Source organism: Mustela lutreola, chromosome 5 (genome assembly GCF_030435805.1).
Source record: "Mustela lutreola isolate mMusLut2 chromosome 5, mMusLut2.pri, whole genome shotgun sequence".
Lineage (NCBI taxonomy): Eukaryota > Metazoa > Chordata > Mammalia > Carnivora > Mustelidae > Mustela > Mustela lutreola.
In genome coordinates, this window is record NC_081294.1 from 75,209,475 (window position 1) to 75,228,602 (window position 19,128).

At 48.4% G+C, this 19,128-nt stretch overlaps 1 protein-coding gene across 1 annotated transcript in view; it reads right to left on the bottom strand.

Annotated features, from left to right (window-relative positions):
* Window positions 1-19,128, bottom strand: part of SPOCK1 (SPARC (osteonectin), cwcv and kazal like domains proteoglycan 1) — a 500,126-nt gene that overhangs the window by 75,305 nt on the left and 405,693 nt on the right. The window contains exon 6 of the mRNA XM_059174644.1: window positions 6,109-6,223. Coding sequence (XP_059030627.1) covers window positions 6,109-6,223 — 115 coding nt within the window. The remainder of the gene's footprint in view (window positions 1-6,108; window positions 6,224-19,128) is intronic.

Sequence of the window (19,128 nt, forward strand, 5' to 3'; positions counted from 1 at the left end):
GCTGTGGCCACCCTCTGCCCCGTTTACCCTTCTCTCCCTTCGTATCTTTAACTCTCTCCCATCAGTTGCTGCCCCATGGGCTTCCACATGACCAGGAGAACCTCTGCTTTGGCAGAGCTGAACTCACAGAAGAGGAAGAACCTGAGTTTAAAGCCAAAGTCAGCAGTTATTCTAAGCAGCTGACTAGTTTTTTGCGGTTGCCAGTTTAAGGCTCCCCCCCATCCCAAGGTCATGACATTTAGAGTAACAAGGTCCTAAAAATTAAACGTTCCTTTACATGGTTACTTTCTGGCTGTGGTGTAGGACCAAGTAAGAAGCGAAGGAAGCTGAACGGATATGGGAAGGTTAAGACAAACCGCTTTTAAATTGCAAGTTTGCAAGCCTGAGGCCTTCTCTCTGTTACACAACAGGCAAAAAGAAAAATGTTCTTTCCTGGATACAAAGATAAACCTCCATTTTGCTAGAAGCTTCTGCAGCAGGATTCTGGTAGGATTTTTCCACTGAGACATTACAGCTAGGAAGAACTCCTGAGCCCGTCTCTTTGGCACCACCTCCTGTTCTCAGTTAAACACTTTTCCCCAACTCCACTTGTGATAAGTAATGGAATTAGACAACCGTCTGTCAACCCAGAACTTTTTTCCCCCAGAATCTAGCCCTCGGGTTGAAATCACCATTTGAGAAAAGAAAATCACTGTAAACTATTTTTCTACTGTTTCAAATAGCTCAGAGGCAGGGAAGCTGTTACTTATTCCTTCTTTAGCACGCCCCGCTGCACAGACCGACATGTCACCCCTTTTCTTCCCTGGCCCGAACCAGGTGTGCCCCCACCTCCCAGCCCCTGTCCAGCATTCCAGGTTGCCTGCTGACCCCTAGCACCCTTCCATAAGAGAAGCAAACAAGGAGCTGTAGTTGTTGAAGTAATGTTGTCTCCATTTCCTCCTACAAAGACAGATGACAAGGGAAGGCAGAGCGGTTCTGTGGAACGCCTTCAAAACACTGCTGCTTGTGGAGAACACCAGGACATTCTCTGTTTGATGGCTGACACTCTAAGATTTGGACAAGTGCCTGTACACTCCATAGGCAGTTGGACAAAGGCACTAGCCTGGGGGTCCAGAGGCTCTCCACTATGAGACCTCCGTCCCCACCCACTGTCTGACCTCAGGGAAGATTTTCTCTCTCTCACTGGGCCGTTGAGCTCCTCTGCTGGTAAATGGGGCCAGCGCAAAGGTCCCTGGTGGTCAGTATAACCTGGTAAAGCATAAAACAGCATCACTCTAGGGGAAGTCTGAGGTCCCATCCCCTGGTCCTCATGGGAAACAGGCATCTTCAGGAACACAAGGGTCCCCTCCACACAGTATGGACAAAACAGAAGTGATGCTTTTCCTGATGTTATATCATACAACTGCAAAATTCTCACCTCTACAATGGGGGAGCCTCAACCCCACCTCAGGATGGAATAAGGCTACCAAGCCCAGGTCAGGGATGGAGGGGGTTGTTTCTGTGAGAGAGTGGAGGACAGGCAGGAGGCAGCCCGGCTCAGTCTGGAAAGGAGGGAAATACTGGCTAGTTTAAAAATGCATCCTGACAACTCTAATGGGAAGAAAATTCTACTTTTCTCTTAGATTCTCAACCACTGTGAAGAAATCAAGAAACAAGTGCCTCACACTCCTCATATCCTTCACAGAGGATTGAAGAAAAAGCAGCGGAAATAAGCCCCGAGCTGAAGAGTTCATCAGATATAAGAACTGACTTTCTAACTGGGCTGGCTACTGAGGACTGGAAAATACCAAGAGAAATTCGTGGCAAATCTTTCCTGGAAAACTCTTAGAAAGAGCACAGAAATTCAGGCTTAACACAGGATTTCAGTCTCACTTCCTCTTCCTAATACACACACACACACACACACACACACACACACACTCTTTTTTTTTTTTTTTTAAAGATTTTATTTATTTATTTATTTGACAGAGAGAGATCACAGGTAGGTAGAGAGGCTGGCAGAGAGAGAGAGAGAATGAGAGAGAGGGAAGCAGGCTCCCTGCTGAGCAGAGAGCCCGATGTGGGACTCCATCCCAGGACCCTGAGATCATGACCTGAGCCGAAGGCAGCGGCTTAACACACTGAACCACCCAGGTGCCCACACACACACATTTTGAAACAATTGCTTCTCTACTCTCCAGAGGCTGGCATCACAGAGATGAGAGATTTAAAAAAAAACTATTACGTGACCCATCCGAGGTCATGAGGTCATTGAGAGGCGCGAGAGGAAATATTCCTAGATATTCAAGGATGATCCCACCCTCTATGAGGTCTTCAGGGACATCAAAGGAGAGATGCCAGAGAAAAAATAAAAATCAAGAGAACAAATAATCAACCACTTGGCTTGGACTTCTTAGAAAAGCTCTTAAAACTTGAAACTGAAGCAAGAGAGTTCTGATTTGCAAGAACTGGAGATGTAATGCAAAGACCAAAGGCTAGAAGAAGCAGAACGCTCCGAGACTCGCAAGACCAGGTGTCAGACCGTGCCTCACACGCCTGCGACACTCACACCCACCCCTGAGCCAGGCTGAGGCTACAGGAAGTACCCGTTCGGGAAGGAGGAGAACAGATGAAGGCAGGTGAGGCCCCGGGAAAGCTTCTGCTCACCCCCGTTCTCCAGCCCAACTCTGGGTCCCAGGCAGGGATGAGATGCTTGTGAAACCACAGGCAGCTGAATGGCTCCAGCAACAAAGAAGCTCTGGGCTCACCTACCATGTGGAAATCTAACTGGGGGCAAGCTTTGTGGAACTACCATCTGCATGAAATAGAAACGGCTGCCCAGCAGATCCAAGGACAGAGGGCTTGAGAGATCACCCTCACCAGTCTTTCTTGGACACTAAAACATTATGGAATGACATGCCCAAGTCTTCTGTGGCCCTGAGGGGGGCCAGCGGGGGCTGCGGGAGGACGAGTAAACCCAGAAGAACAGGACCTAGAAGAGCGGGCACCAGGTCTGACCCAATGGTGGCAGTAAGCACAGTTCACGACAGGAGTCAGATGTCCTCCATCGGACACAGGGAGCATGCACATGGCAGGCCAGCTCACCGGAGGCGGTGACAGCTCTCTGCAGATGGATAACAGGGACAGACAATGGCAGGAGCCACTGCCCTTCAGTTCCACAATGCATAAGCCACTGCTGACTTCCGAGCATTTCGCTACCCCTGGGATTAACAGAATCTATCTAGAAGAGACTCCATGACTATTGTCACCACCACATGGAACCAAAGCTCGAAAGAGAGATCAGACTGAAAAGAAAATGTCATCAACGACAACTGTGACTGCTCCACTGTGTGACTTCTGTGTGACTTCACTGTGTGACTTCTGGCACACCTGCGTTTGCGAGACCATGAAATGTCATTTCGGTAGCAGGCCCAGAAGCAGGACTGCCTCTGACAAAGCCCAGAGCCCCCCGACGTGTCTCAGGAAGGTGGAGGTCTCCGCTCCCACTGCCTGCAGCTTCTGTGATGTCACGGCCCCTCATTTCACCTCTGACCTCTACTTCGCACCCTCTCCCTCTCCTTCATCCCCACTGCTTGTGACAGCCTCAGGGGAAGACCTGTCAAATCAAAGGAAAAGGCCGGCCTTCCCTCCACTCTGCCCAGGTAAAATGTTATTAAGCTCAATACTGCATTTCATCTAATGACCCCAGGGACTCATTGCTGCCTTCACAGCCCGTAGTGCATTCTTATCCCCCAAGTGAACATTGATCAAATCTGTATTAAATAGTTAAGCATTATACCCTGATAGGATGTTGTTGCCTATGTAATTGCATGTGTAATTAGTTAACGACAGCCATGCAGCCTTCTCGGCAGGTAATTTCTGCTTCCCCCACACACTGTATAAAAACTCTGCAGTAAGTCACAGCTCAGAAAGTGGGTCTTCAACCAACGAGGACAATCTCAGAGCCTCAGGCAAAGAACTGTACCAAGTTTGATCGATACTTCCAGTAACAGACTCATCATTGCAAGCTTCCAAGGTGGTATTTCTCAGACAAGCGTCAGATGATGGGAGACACAGTGTGGAGTTAGAGAGCTCCTTTCCGGGCAAAGGCAGAGGACTTCGCAAAAGCAAATCACTGGTCCGAGAGCCAGTGGAACAAAAAATAATTAGGTACGACTAAAAGAACTAATGAAGGACATATAATTTTGATTATTTGTTTTGGGTTACTGTTAGTATTCCTTTTTTATTGTTGTCATTCCTGAGAGGTATATGAAGTCGCTTCTCATTCTTCCTGATTTATCTCTTACAATTAACTTAGTAGTTCACCCTTTTTCAAGCATTTTCAAATGAAACACTTTTAAATAGCATTCTTGTTCTCACTGACCTTTCCGGATTCTCGAACACGCTCTTTTCTAAGTCTCTTTGCTATTAATGGTAATGCAGTAACTTGCAAATGTTCAGCAAGAATCTGTTCTAATTTTTACCAGAACATAATTAAATAAATGCATGGTATAGGCAAGGCTGTACCTGGAGTGTCGTATTTGGGAGTTAATCTCATTTAATCATGTGTGACAAGCCCACCATTAAGAAATAAGCACTGGGGTGCCTTGCTGGCTCAGTCAAGAGAGCATATAAGTCTTTATCCCTGAGTTGGGTGTTCAGGCCCCATGTTGGGACAGAGTTTACTTAAAAAAGAAAGGAAGAAACAGTCACTGTACTTCATTTGAAGGCTTCCCAGGAGACCAGTCTGTTATCTCACCATGGCAAATCAGGGAGCCTGAGCAGATTTGGGACCCCTAAGGAGAGGTGAAGCCACCACCTCATGTAGATACCACAGGCAAAATGGTGGAGGTGTCTTTGTTGGTTTGGTTTCTTCACCTCAGGTTAGAGGATTAAATAAGGCCAGTAAACAATACACCCGGAATAACAGAGACTACTGAAACATCCTGCAGTTATTAAGAAATCCTCAGACAGAAGTGAGTTTTCTGGGTTTTGCAGTTTCTTTACACTATAGGGCTTTAGGTTTTCAGACCCTATGCCAAAGGGCACAAGTATACAAATGAACACTTCTTACTGCAGTTGTATAAATGAATCAGATCCAAACACAGGGAGATCAGCTTTTTGCTCATCAAGAGGAATTTCTGGAGATTAGTTATGACCCTAGAGCTTCCACATTCTGAGCAAAATCTTCCAAAGAGTATCTTAGCACAATATTCCTGTGATGGCCACCATGGACAAATGCACATTCCAGCATCTTCACATATGTGCCCTGGAAAAGTCAATGGGACCACGAACCAGGGAAGGCATAAACACACTCGCCCAGATCACCCTCCCTCATTACCTATAGAAGATGCCTTAGAAGAGACATGCGTGCCTATGCACACACATTCATTCAACCTCAGAAACGTGCAACATTTTCCATGGACCAGCAGTGATGACAGAGAAATCCCAGCTCCACAGAAGGAAGAGGCAAACTTCCAGCTTGGGTCTCCTTAAGGAAGGCTCAGAAACAGGCCAAGTCCAGAGCGACAGCCATCCTTTCTCCATCACTGAAACATCTAAATATGGCCAACCTTCCCTGCCCCCTCAGCCATGAGAGAGAAACCACTGTCGCTAGAGAGTTTTTCTCCTTTCGTGTGTCACCTGGCTTGTGCTACATTCTGAGCAGAATATACAAGCGAAGAAACGCCTTTGGTGGCATCACTGTTGTGACCTCTCTGTAGTGTCTGTTTTAAAATGTGCCCTTGAGAAGTTCAAAGGACTTAGAGATTCAAGGTCAAGGAAGACCAAGACGTACCCCAGGGCAGGCTGTGGTCTGAGAGGTGAACAAACCCACGCTTCTCATGTCACAGCCGACATGAGAACCTCTGAAAGAACCTAATGCATATCTTGGTCTCATCAAATTATTCTTCAAGACTCAGTTCTTCCTTTTCTTTTTAACGGTAGCTGAAGGCAGTTCAGATTCAAATCCCTACACAAGCTGGAGTACTTGCCAAGCCCCTCTATTTCCCCCGTGTGGACTCAAACAGCTCTGTTAACCTCCAACTTCCAGGCACAGGGGTTGTGGCGGGGAGGCAGAGCTTGGCCACATCGACCTCCCTCCAAGTGTCTCCTGTGATCCCCACTCACCATTCTTTTGTGTCTTGAGTTTTGGTGGCTCGGGCTCCGGAAGACATGGACAGGGCCCATCACAGAGGACGGTGAAGCTTTTGCCAGTAGAACAAGCATGGAACTCCAACTTGCACTGCAAAAGAGAGGCAGAAGAGCCGTTAAGAAGGCAGCCAAGCAGACACCCCATGTGGCGTTCCCAGGAAGCAGCTGGTCTCTCTCCAACCAGGTGGGATCACAGGAGCAAAGACAGAGAAGGAAGGAGTACATCTCAGGTCAAGGTCCACATGGCAGAGTGCTGAAAAAGAAATGGCCTTTCATGTCTTTCCGAAGGCACGGGGTAACCTCTGAGACCACTGGAGAGCACTGCGGTGCTTACTTCACTCGGTGATAAATGCAGCTGTAACTGTTACAGAAGTACTCATTTGAAATGACATCTCAGAGTCCCAGGGGTCCATCAAGGCCCACCCCTTCCACAGAAGGCCACCTCCCTCCGTTTCCTTACTCCTCGCCTAGGGTGCCTCTGCCCCAGTACAGGGATCCTAGACTCTCTCAGCTGCTCATATAATCTCCCTGGGCACAGGGGCAGGGTAACCCCGAGTTAACACCCTGGGTGATGTGTGTGAGGCCCAGCCCTGACCCACCCAGGACATGCAAGGAGTGACTGCTTTTGCTGTAACCATCCCAAACCTGAGTGCTATACAGTCCTTCCCCCTAGAGGATACCCATGGGTGTCTCTAGCACGGGACTGGGTGCAAGCACTCATCTAATTCTAAGATTCAGTGGTGAAGCCCAAAAGTCACCATCTCTTCATGTCAACCCTCACCAGCCACACTGGTAGTGTTCTGGTCACTTCCTGCCCTTTTCACTACTTCAGCTACTTTTATCGTCAAGTCTCAACCGGTTCAGAAAACAGGCCGGAAAGAATGTTGTTTACAGGTGCAAAAGAGCATAACAGTTAACAGAATTTTTAGGATCCTGACATCTAAGGGATAGGACATGGACTCAGAGCAGTTAAATAACCCACGAAATAATCATGATGCTCTCTCTTTTGGGGTGGATTCCAAGCCATGTCTGAGTGTGGGGCTTAGACCCTGGTTCCACAACATTGCTCTTTCTACGTGGAGAGCACATATCCCCAGGTTGCTACTGGCCTCCGTCTCAGTTGTCTGACAGTTTATTCTTTTTCCACTTGTACAGTTCTCAGGATCCAGGCCTGCATGTAACCAACCTTCTGCTAAGGCCCACAGGCTGAGAAACACGTGTGCACCTGGTGGAGGTTCCAAAGAAGAGGAGGCAGACAAAATTTACTGAGCACCCACTTTGTCTGTTATTCTTATCAGAGGCAATGGGGAATCTTTTACAAAGGAAAAAAGAAAAAGGGAAGTTAGAGTCCTTGCCCTTGGAAAACACAAATGTGTACTTCTGAAAAGCCCACAAGCATTTGCAAACCAGCACACCAGAGGACAGCTGAATACCAAGAAGGCCCCGCTATTCCATTCCCATCCCGATTACAAACCCAGGGCAAGAGTGCTTCAAACCTGGCTCTGAACCTACGGGAGCCACTCTGAGTAACTCCAAGTGTCACTCACACAGTGGCCAGCCTCACGAGAGAGAGCGCGACAGACAAGCCCACGGGGTGATGACTTCCCCTTGAGGCAAATGCCTTTTGTACAGACTTGTTAGGCATCTAGTATGTGCGCAGTGTGGCCGGAGGGGTGGTGGGGACTGGATGAAAGGCAGCCATGGCTCAGCCTCCAAACTCAACAACTCCATGAAGAGGCAGAAAAGACCACGTCCTTCTAAAGCCGAGCGACCACGACTGTGAGGCGGTCAGGAGTGGTGTGTATGGAGGGATGGAACAAAGAAGCCCCATAGGAATGGGATGGCCTGCCACCAGCCAGAGGGACAGAACGTAGCCAAGAGGAAGACTGGAAGGGCGCGGGGAGGGGGTGTCCGTGTAAAAAGCTTCTTCTCAAATCCCACAGCCGGTGTGCATGTGCCCAGGGCTGGAGAAAAGACCACTGGGGCCAGCCCCACCTCCTCCCTCCACCCCCCTGCTCTGAAACAATCCTGCTTCAGTTCTCAAACTATTTGTTCAAGAGATTCTCCAAAGCTAATTTAGGGGCAACAGTATATTTGTGTATGAAAAATTATTTTGTGAAGTCAAAACTCAATACATTTACTTACTAAAAATCCTACTGTGACTAAATTGCTGGTTTGTATCCTTGATAGACTGTAAGACTCTTCCCAGACATTCCCTGGCCCTCCCGGAAAGTGGAATCTTGGCTTCGTTCACCGCCCACCTGGGAAAATGGGACCTCTGTCCTCGGCCACGAGACTTGCTCTCCCTGGGGACTGCGAGTAGGTGTGACTCGCCAGGGTTGAGCAGCTGTTTTAAGAACCACTGCTTACTCGTATCTCCTCTCTTGCTCTTCCCTCTACCATGAAAATGACACGAACCACACTAGGGCCGCTCCTGTGGCCTGGGGCCCAGAGGGCGAGGGCAAGCACCAGAGCTGCAGTGAGACCGCAGCCAACATGAAACAGGAACAAGGAGTTACTGTCTGCTGGCTGCCATAAGCCACGGATGTTTGGGGACCCTTCCTGAGCACAGCATAACGTAGCCAAGGGTGGCAGCACTGACTTCCTACTAGCCCATGAGGTACTCGTCAGCTGGAAAGTCACGTCTTCTCCCAGGCACACAGTAGGTGTTCAGTAAACAGTTGCTAAAGGATATGGGTGGTGCTCCCCAGGCTCCTTGGGGCCTCCGCCCCAGTCCCCAGCTGCAACCACCTCACCCGCACAAGGAACACAGGTGCTGGAGCTCAGCCTTCGGGATGTTCCCGGCAAAGCATCCTTGACCCACACCAGCTGCCTGAGGCCTCTCCTCGAGCTCCCGTCCAGCACTCGGCCTTCTAGCCTCCCTGCTCACCCTCATCCATTGATAGACTCAGAATCTCATCCATTTGCTTCCCAGATGCTCGGGAACACCCATTTCCCTGGGGGCCTGCCCTCGCCCGAGAGCCTCTGCAGACTGTGATTCTGGTAACTCCGCTTCCTCGGCTGGCCCAGAATCCCCTCTCGTGGACAGCCGCTGTCACAATCTGCGGAGGCAGCCGGGCCTCCTCCCGGACCCCGGGGAGGTGCTACCAGAGAAAACAAGATTTATCTGCATCAGTGGAAACCCATGTTTCAAGGGCACAGGCCTGCTTTTTTATCTTCCAGATAGTATGTGTCATTTAAATGAAGCTCAAAGGACTAGAATTCCATTTAATATAAAGCTCAGCACGTGCTATTTAGAGATACCTACATATGTGTGAATATATATTGGGGGGGGTAGGGTGACAAATACCAAGACAGGGGCGGCCTCTAGGGCAGAGGCAGGACGACGGCCCCAGACAGGAGCCCAGAAAAACACCGTGAAGCCTGAGAATGGTTTATTCCCCAAAGCTCAGTGACAGATTCCAAGGCTTTGGTCATTGGGCTTGGCAACTTACAGAAATAAGACATCTACATTTGTGTATCAAATATTTCATGAGGAAATATAAAACAAAGTTGACATGCCTCCATCAAAGTGATGACCGAGCTAAGGGGAGTAAATGAGGGCACACGTGGGCACCCGTGGGTAAGGGGAGAGGGCACCTGGTTCTGAGCCTGGCCGGGACTGTCGCTGGGCAGGGGGCCTCCTCGGGGCACCTCACGCATGTCCCTGTCCCATAGCACTTCACTAAGGCCCAACCCCTCTGCCCCAGGCTCTCGCTAGGGAAGAACAATTACACAGGCCAAAAGGTGGTCACTGCACCAGCTTTCCTCACAGCAGCCAGGCCACTTCCACAGTACAGTGCTTCCCGCTAGAGTGGCTACCCTGACAGAGGCTGTCACACCAAGCAAAGGGCTCCCATGCCCTCTCCCAACCTGTAAGCCACAGATGCTCAAGAACGTCCTGCCCACTCACCTTCAATCCCAAGTAGAGAAAATGCACAGAGCCTCTGGGCTCTGCAGAAGTGTGCCCTGTGCTGTGGATAGAACGATTCTGAAAACTCTAGGCAGGTATGCTAGCCCTCACGTAGAGGGTTGCCAAGAGAATGGGGCCAAGAGAAAAAGAGGCAGCTCATGGTACTTTTTCTAGGCAGCCATCCCATGACTAGGTTCTGGACCTAGCAGACACTGGGCTCTGACCTATCAGGACAGGAGCAGCCTCCTTTGGAAAAGATGGAATCAGAATGCAAATTCTTCTACAGAGATGTGACGAGGGAGACCCAGGTGTCTCCTGACACCATAGGGATGGCACTGGCTCCTTTCACACATGACAAGCCTCCAGAATGGCCACACCTTCTCTCCCACAGTGTGCTCAGAGCTTCAGGTACAAGGTGGCAAAATCATGGATGGCGATTTGTTGGCAGGAAGGACTTGCTCCGGTGGAACTTACTGGCTCCCTCCACACCAGCCCCGGAGGTACTAGGGATGCATGCCGCCTACCAGCACCTGCTGGCCTTCGTTGACCTGCATCAAAGCAGTGTCTGCAGGCTCCAACTTAAAGAGGGTAGACTGGGGGCCTACCCCTTAGAGTCTGGGCTTGGAGGTGGAAAAGCAAAAAAATGAAACAAAACAATCAAAAAGAACTACAAAATGACACTCTTGGGAATAGATAAAGGAGCACCCATAATTTTTTTTTTTAAATAAAGAATTGTGGGGAGAGAAGAGGAGGAAAGAGGTATAAATGCATTTTGGGGATTTAGAGTAGAGAGCCAGTCATTTACTCAAAGCTCCCATAGGGCCAAGGCTAGAGGCAGGCCCAGGAGCTCCTTCCCGGGGGAAGGAGACACACTGAACAAACGGAGAGACCCCTCAAGGTGGTCACTGCCACCTTCGGCGGCCCTTCCATCCCTGGACCTGTATCAGAAGTGGGTCTAAGCAGAGAGCAGTCGCCACCGCCCTGACCCCACTTCTTTCTAGAAGAGACAACTTTGCACATTGTGTTAGGTATTGAATTATATCCCTCCAACAAGACATTTGTAAGTCCTAACCCCCAGTATCTTCGAGGGTCTTTACAGAGATCATCAACTTAAAATGAGCTCAACAGCGCCGGTCCTAATCCAATATGGCTGCCATGCTTACAGGAAGGGGAGAGCTGGACACAGAGACAGACCCGCGTAGAGGGAAGATGGAGGAGTGAAGTGACACAGGGAGAAGACAGCCACCTGCAAAGAATGCCCGTGGCTGCGAGAAGCTAAGGAAAGGCAGGAGAGAGATTCTCAGTCACGGCCTCCAAAGGAATCAACCCTGCCCACACCTTGGCTTCTACTTCTATCTCCAGGGCTGTGAGACAGTAAATTCCTATTGTCCAAGGCACCCAGTGTGTGGTACTGTGTTACTGCAGTCCTAACAGACTGGCACACCGTCCGCCCAGATGTTTAAAAACAGACAAGTCTCTATGGGATGGAAATGCTGCATATTATGTTCATAAAACATAGACCTTTGTGCCCAGATGACTCAGTTCTCCTGGAAAGCATGTTAAAACAAAACAAAACAAAACAAACAAAAAAAAACACCTGGAACAGCAGCCTTAGGATGTTGGGCAGGTAGACATACAGAACTTGGCCAAATACTATCAACCATGACTCATGGGCAGAATTACAAAACATTCAAGACTTTATAATGATTTTATGATCAAGGAATGAAACAAATAATAAGCCCTAAGTATTTAAAAGATGAGATCCTAGAATGTGGGAAAGTAACAACTTTCAAACGACTTTTAAACTTCGTACTGGAACCCATATTCACAGAAACACAAAGAGAAACACAGACATAACATCCTGGAAGCTTCTATATCTCTTGACCCACTGGGAGAGAAATGTCTTCCCCAGTCCTCACAGAAACGCAGAAGATGGAGGGAGCCAAAGACTTTGCAAATGGGCAGAAATATTCAAAACATTGACCTACTTAAAAATAAATGTGCTAGCAGATTTCCCAACCAATTTTTCCTTCCGTTTTGCATAACACACCAACACGTAGGAATGAGGGAATGTTCCTGCGAATGGCCAGTAAATCTTTCTCTTCTGTGATTTGTAAAGCAAAACTAATAACCTCTCTCTGGTTCACTGCTCACACAGATCTCCACTGAGTACGTTTCTCTATTGCCCCGCATTCTTTGCTTTTGCCTTGCATGCTTTGGGTATTATTTTTAACATTTTATTTAAATTGCTTTCTCCACTCTATTTCATCAACCAATCATCTATTTTTAAACCAGACTGTTGACAGTTCACAGTTGACAATTTTGTTCACAGTTGATGAATTTTGATTTGTTTTTATTCCCCCAAAATCCTGTCAAAGAAGGGGGGGTGGGTAATCTCGTGGCTCTGCTGGCTTTAATGAGTGGGCAGGAACTGAGTGTGGCTGCTGGCTCCCCATGTTATTCCTGACAGACGGAAGAACAGCTGTCTGTCTCTCTGGGGCTTGACTGTCCCTGGGGTCATGGGAAAGGAGGAGTGAAGAGATACAACAGAAGGGTCTTTGGGCTCAATCAGAGGTTTACCAAACAGGCACTCATGTGTGTGTTCCTTCTCACATCAAACAAGTATTTACTGAGCACCTACTATGGGCCAGCACTGTACCAGGCTCCAAACAGACAAGACAAAAACACTGTTCCCATGAAGTTTATAGAGCAGGTGCTGATGAGGACCATAAAACAGCACAAAGGAGAATAAGAGACAGAGAATAATGGGGAGGGGAAGGTATATGACATGGGGTGCTCTCAGGCAATGTGGCATGACATCTGGGTAAAGAATAAAGTGGGCCAGGCAGCGCTCTGGGGTCAGGGGATTCCAAGCAAAGGCCCAGTGGTGGAAGATGCCGACTGCACATGAAAGTCATCAAGGAAGCCAGTGTAACTACAGAGAAGAGTGGAAGGGACCTTCTCAGCTGAGTGTGCAGAGTCCTGTGTGTGACACTCCCTGCCCTCCCCCCAAGGTTTGGGCTCACTCCCTGCCCTCCCCCCAAGCACATGCATGCACCCACACTGTTAAAAATTCCAAAGAAGGCAGAACCTTACCCCTTAAAATCAAGTTGCTAAAAATGTGAAAAAGGAAAAGCTCATCTTAACAGAAGAATGCCAGCTAAATACGTTGAGAAGGAAGGCTGGAATTAGGAAATCACTTGGCAACTCCCTATGTAATAACTGAGTTAGGAAACGATCATTTGATGGTTATTAGAAATCGTGGGTAAAAGGAATTGGGGAATAGGGAATTCACAGGGTCTCTAAGGGCTTCCCGCAGAAAACACACCTCATTATTACACAAGGAAAATGTACATGACAGTCACACCTTAAAGCAGGGACCCTGGGGCCAAGGTAGCACCTGCAGCAGGGGGCCCGGCCTTCCTTCTGCACAAGGAAGTATTACACAACAGTGCCTCTGAGGGGCAGGGTCAAAAGCTCCTCACCTCAATCTATTCATTAGAGAATGAGTCTAAAATTGAACATGTTTTATAAGATAAATGCCTGGACTTTCAAAAAATAAACCACCACGAAAACAAAACAAAAAAGCAAAAACAAACAAACAAACAAAAAAACACGAACAAAAATAAAACCAAAAAACCAACCCTGGTGTGAGTGGGTCCCTCTTCTAGAGCAGAAGAAATTAAAAAGCTGGAACAAACACAGGGGGTGAGGCTTGACTGGCTCTTAGAAAATCACAATTATACAAAGCTGTAAAAGACATTCTGGGAAAAAGTGCTGTGGTTTTAACAAGGACTGCGCATTACCTGACATAACTAGGTTATTGTTCTCGTAGGTGTAAGAACACCTGTGAAAGTGGTCATAGAGGAGAATGTCTATTTCCTTACCAGGGAAGTGCCTCTAATTTGCTTCTGAATGGTTCAAGGGGGAAAGCAAGTAGGTTAAAGAGAGGGGAGGGCGTGAATCTCACAAAACGTTAGCAACTGCCAAAACTCAGTGATGGGTATGGAAGTACCCCTCACTCAGATTTTTAAATTCTTCCATACATTTAATAATTATTAAACCAATTTCTCCACATCCTCACCAACAGTTATTATTTCTTTTCTTTTTGATTCTAGCTATTCCAGCAGGTGTGTGGTGAAAGATGACAGTGGTTTTAGTTTGCATTTCCATCACAATGAGCGAGGCTGAGCACCTTCTCATATGTCTGTTGTCCATCTTCTTCTTTGGAGAACTGTCTATTCAGGTCCTCTGTCCATTTTTTTAATCAGATTGGTTTTGGTGTTGAACTGTATGAGTTCTTTATATATTTTGGATAATAACCCCTAACTGGATATATCACTTGCCAATATCTTCTCCCATTTAGTAGACTGATATGTTGTTTTGTTGATGGTTTCCCTTGCTGTGCAAAAGCATTCTATTTTAGTGTAGTCCCAATAGTTTAATTTTGCTTTTATTTTCCTTGCCCGAGGAGACCTATTCAGATGATGGTGGGAATGCAGATTGGTGCAGCCACTGTGGGAAATGGTGTGTTTTCTCAAAAAAATTTAATGATAGAGTTACCATGTATATCCACTATTGGGAATTCACCCAAAGAAAGGGAAAACACTAATTTGAAAAGATATATGCATCTCTATGTTTTTTGCAGTGTTATTTACAATAACCAAAATAAGGAACCAACCCAAATATCCATCAATAGATGAATGGGTAAGGAAGATGAGCATGCACGCACGTGTGCGCGCGCACACACACACACACACACACACACACACACACTGGAATATTACTCAGCCACAAAAAGAACGAGATCCTGCCATTTTCAACATGGGTAGACATAGAGGGTCTAATGCTAAGTGAAATAAGTCAGCAGAGAAAGGGAAATACCATATAATTTCACTCATATATAGAATCTAAAAACCAAAATGAACAAATGATGAAAAAAGAGACAAAAGACAAAAACCCCTTGAATACAGAGAACAAACTGGTGGTTACCAGGGGGAGGTCCTCAAGGGCTGGGTGAAATAGGTGAAGGGGATTAAGAGTACACTTACCATGATAAGCCCTGAGTAAAATATGGAATTACTGAATCATATTATATACTTGAAACCCAATACAACACTATGTTAACCATACTTCAATTAAAAAAATTATTAAAGCAAAAGCTGGATAAAAATAAGCGTAACCTGCTTTTCCCAGTGGTGCTGGGATAATGTTTCCAGAAACCATGCCAACCATGCCTATGTGCTCCCCTGAACACTTCCCCACATGGAGCAAGGGCACACTGCAACGACATGTCCTGCTGTGTTTCCCCACCAGGGGGCGAGCTCTTGGAGGGCAATGAGGACCCTGTAGACCGAAGTCTGCAGGAGGAGGGGGCCTTTCGTGAGAACTTGCTCCACCAATGACTGAGATTTTTCTGGAGCACAGATTCTCGTACACAACAGAAGCAAGCAAGGCCACGATGCGAAGGGTAAACACAGGTGCAGTGAACGGCAGCATTTTGGTTCTTGCAAAGACCCTCTCTGGTAGTGCATACAGCAGACGTATCACCACGAGGTCATTCTCCTAAGAAACTCCCCTACCTTCTCCTGACCTTCTTCAGTTTGTTAACCATCTAGCAAACCTCTCTTCAGCAAATGAGGACACAAATTTCAGCCCAGTTTGGGTGCAAGTTGTCACACATTTGCATTTGGAAGCAAAGCTGCAACCATTTTCCTCTAACTTGTCCAACAAGACCCATGCAAAAACTCCTGCTCATGAAACTGTCAAAGGAAAGGGCAAGGCCCCATGTGAGGGAGCCTAAGGAAAAGTCGAGAGCTCCCCAGGGGCAGGAGCTCAAGGGACACGTTACAACTCAGAACCAGCCCGCCCCTGTAGCCTCTGATTGGCAGCACCCTTTGTGCCTTGCGTCCAGTAGTGACCCCACTCTGGTGAGCAGAGCCAAACTGTGGGGTGGCTGCCCGAGCCCACAGGGTCCCCAGGCTCATCGCCACTACTCCCCTGTCCCTGGTCTATGTTCTATGTGCCCCAACCTCACCTGCCTTGGGCTCCTACATATCACCTCCACTGCTTCTCCCTTCTGGGATTTTGCCTGATATCTGCTGTGCCTGGGATCCTCGGAAGGCTGGATCATGTCCTGAAATTTCCCAATTCTGTGAGATTTTTCTGTCTATCTAGAATTTGGGGGAGATGGCACAGATGCAGAAGGACACACAATTCCCAGGCCCTGCTTCCTATCAGCCTGTTGGGGAGACCATAGCACCCATGGAGAGAGAACGGCCAGATCTGCATCAGGAAACATGGGACCCCACACAGCCTGTCCACATGTGGCCAGGAAGCAGAAAGCCCCACAACCAAAGCAGCTCTGGACACAGGGACAGATCATTGTCCCTCCCCAGAACCCCCCTCATATAATTCAGACCTTTGCTTAGATGTCCCTTCTCGACAAAGCCTTCTCTCGGTACCCTTGTGTGATCATAATAGGCACTCCTGACTCTCCCACACTGTTCTCCTGTGTACACACACACACACACACACATACACACATCATGTTCTAATACACTATGAATTTCTTGTTTTAGTTACTGTTTTCTGTCTCTCCCCCTTGCTGGAATATAAGATCCACAAGGACAGGGATCTTTGTTCTGTTCACTGCTGTTATGTGAGGTGCCTAGTCCAGCACCTGGTTCATAGTAGTTGCTCAGTAGAAACATGTGGGGTAAAGGAATGAATGAACAAAAGCCATGGCCCATGTGCACAGGTGAGTGACTAAGTAAGAATTTCAACAAGCGACAGGACCCCAGGACGGAGGCAAATCTCATTAAATGAGTTCCAGTTTCCTTCCAGCCCTCTAGGAAAAGGGCTCCAAGTAGAAATGAAACAGATTTCCTTAGAATTTGAAGAGCCATGCAAACACTCGAATGTGACAACAGATTTAGACTTTCCCCTCTTCCTGGCCTAGCTCTGTTTCCCCTCCAGACAGGCCTCCAGGGGGGCTTCTGTGCCCCAGAGCTGTTCGTGCTCACTGCGTTACTATACTGCACATACTCATCTGTCTACACAGCTGCCTTGGAAGAAAACATGCATCTTTTCTTCTTTAAAGATTTTATTTATTTGACACAGAGAGAGACAGAGACAGAGAGAGAACACAAGCAGGGGGAGTGGGAGAGGGAGAAACAGGCTCTCCACTGAGCAGGGAGCCCAATGAGGGACTCGATCCAGGACCCAAGATCATGATCCGAGCTGAAGGCAGATACTCAATTGACTGAGCCCTCCAGGTACCCCGAAAACATGCATCTTTGTCCGGACCCTAGCACACAGCAAGTTCTTCACATGCTGGCTTACTTATGGGATATACTTTGTCTAACACTACATGAGAGCAGATGTGGGGGGCTTCATTTTGCAGATGAAGAAAGTGAAACCTCAGGAAAGCAAATGACTGTCAAGGTCACAAGGTCAGTAAATGGCAAACTTCCTTTTTAATCCAGATCATTCTACTTCTCCCTAGTCCACTGCTGTGTGCATTGCCTAAGAATCTTCTGGACACTGAGGGGTCTGGTAAAGTGTTTCTAGGCATCCCAGGATGGCCGAATGAAGAAGAAGAGGATTTTGAGGGGAAGGAATGACTGCAGGGCAGGGCAGCTAGAGAAAGGGAGGGACGCCGCACGAGGCTGAGCTACTGAAAGGGAAGGAAGGCAGCCGGCCGCTCCCCACTAACTCAGGCCAAATGAAACCCTTATTCGTCAACTGCACTGGTGCTGGTAATGTCATCCAAAGTCACTTTAAACAGCTCCAATCAGCTAAGATCACTTGCAGAACTCAAGCAGATTAGCCCACAGAACTGAGTAAGGCAGGCGCCTTCCCTATGTGGTCAGGAAGCTGATGGCGCCTGGCTTACCTGCTCAGGAGGCACGAGGGCCTGCAGCAATTCTGGGCTAACAGAGTAACCACTAAACATTATACTGGGGCACTCCTAGGCACTGTGATTTCAGGAGGTTGCTGTCCAGAGCGGCCCAGCTGGGGAGGGCTCCAAGATCAGGCCTCTGAACCTGACTCCCACCAGGTGGAAAGGGGGCGGAAAGGGCTTGCTGAAATTCATCGTCTCACCCGCAACTCTAGGAGCTTAGGGAGTACCAACCCGTTCTACAGAGTAAGGTGGGTGGTGGTGGGGGCGGGGGTGAAAGGAGAAGAGAGGAAGAAAAGCAAGCAGCAGAGGAAGCAAGGCAGAAGGAGAGAGCAGAGGGGTCCTGCAAGCAGAGGCAGAAGCCACAGCCCTCCAGGAGAGACTCCAGGCGGTGCAGGAGGAGCAGAGCGTGCAGGGGCTCGTTTACAGTCTCTCGCCCAGCCTGGCTGTGTGGGCTCAGGCAGCTCCAGAAGAAAGGAAGAGAATGTTCCTAGCTGGCACCTGCTTAAAATATAGATGTCTCTACTGCTATAAATGCCCCCAGGATGCCTGTTTCTCAGGCTGTCCAGGCTTCTTCCTCGGAGGGACCCCGTCCACGCGAAGCCACCTCTCCGGGCCACCTGTCCCCCTCCCCCGGACACCGCCAGGACTGACTGCCCTTCACAGGCAGGATTCATGGGAGGTGGCGCTCTGCGAGAGGGGCACCTACTTTCCATCAGGACTCTCGCCTCTCTAGCTGTGATGATGGGGGAGGAGAGGCTTTCTGCTCAGGTTCTGCCTGCCTCTGTCCCCACAGGCCTGAAAGAGGAGGTGATATTCAGAGAGGCAGACATCCACTGCTTCTGGAGAGCAGAGTCTAACTAATTCACACAACCTGCCCAAGCCTTCCTTTCCTTAGCACTAGATAAAGCCACCCCTCCCCCCACAGCTGACAGGACAGAATGGGTGACAGGGGGATCCCCAGGGTTGGGCAAACCCTAGCACACGACAGACAATAAATCTCAGCTCATGCCTCCAGTCCTGCCAACCCTGCCTTTGTTCTGCCATTCCTCCAGTAGCTCTTCTGCACCTGGAGGATCTCTGTGACATGCCAGTGTCTGTGCTTCTCTGTCCCAGTTCACGCCCATGCCTCGCCCCTGTCATCCTCAGAGGAATGTGAAGATGTGAGCCCAGAAGAGGA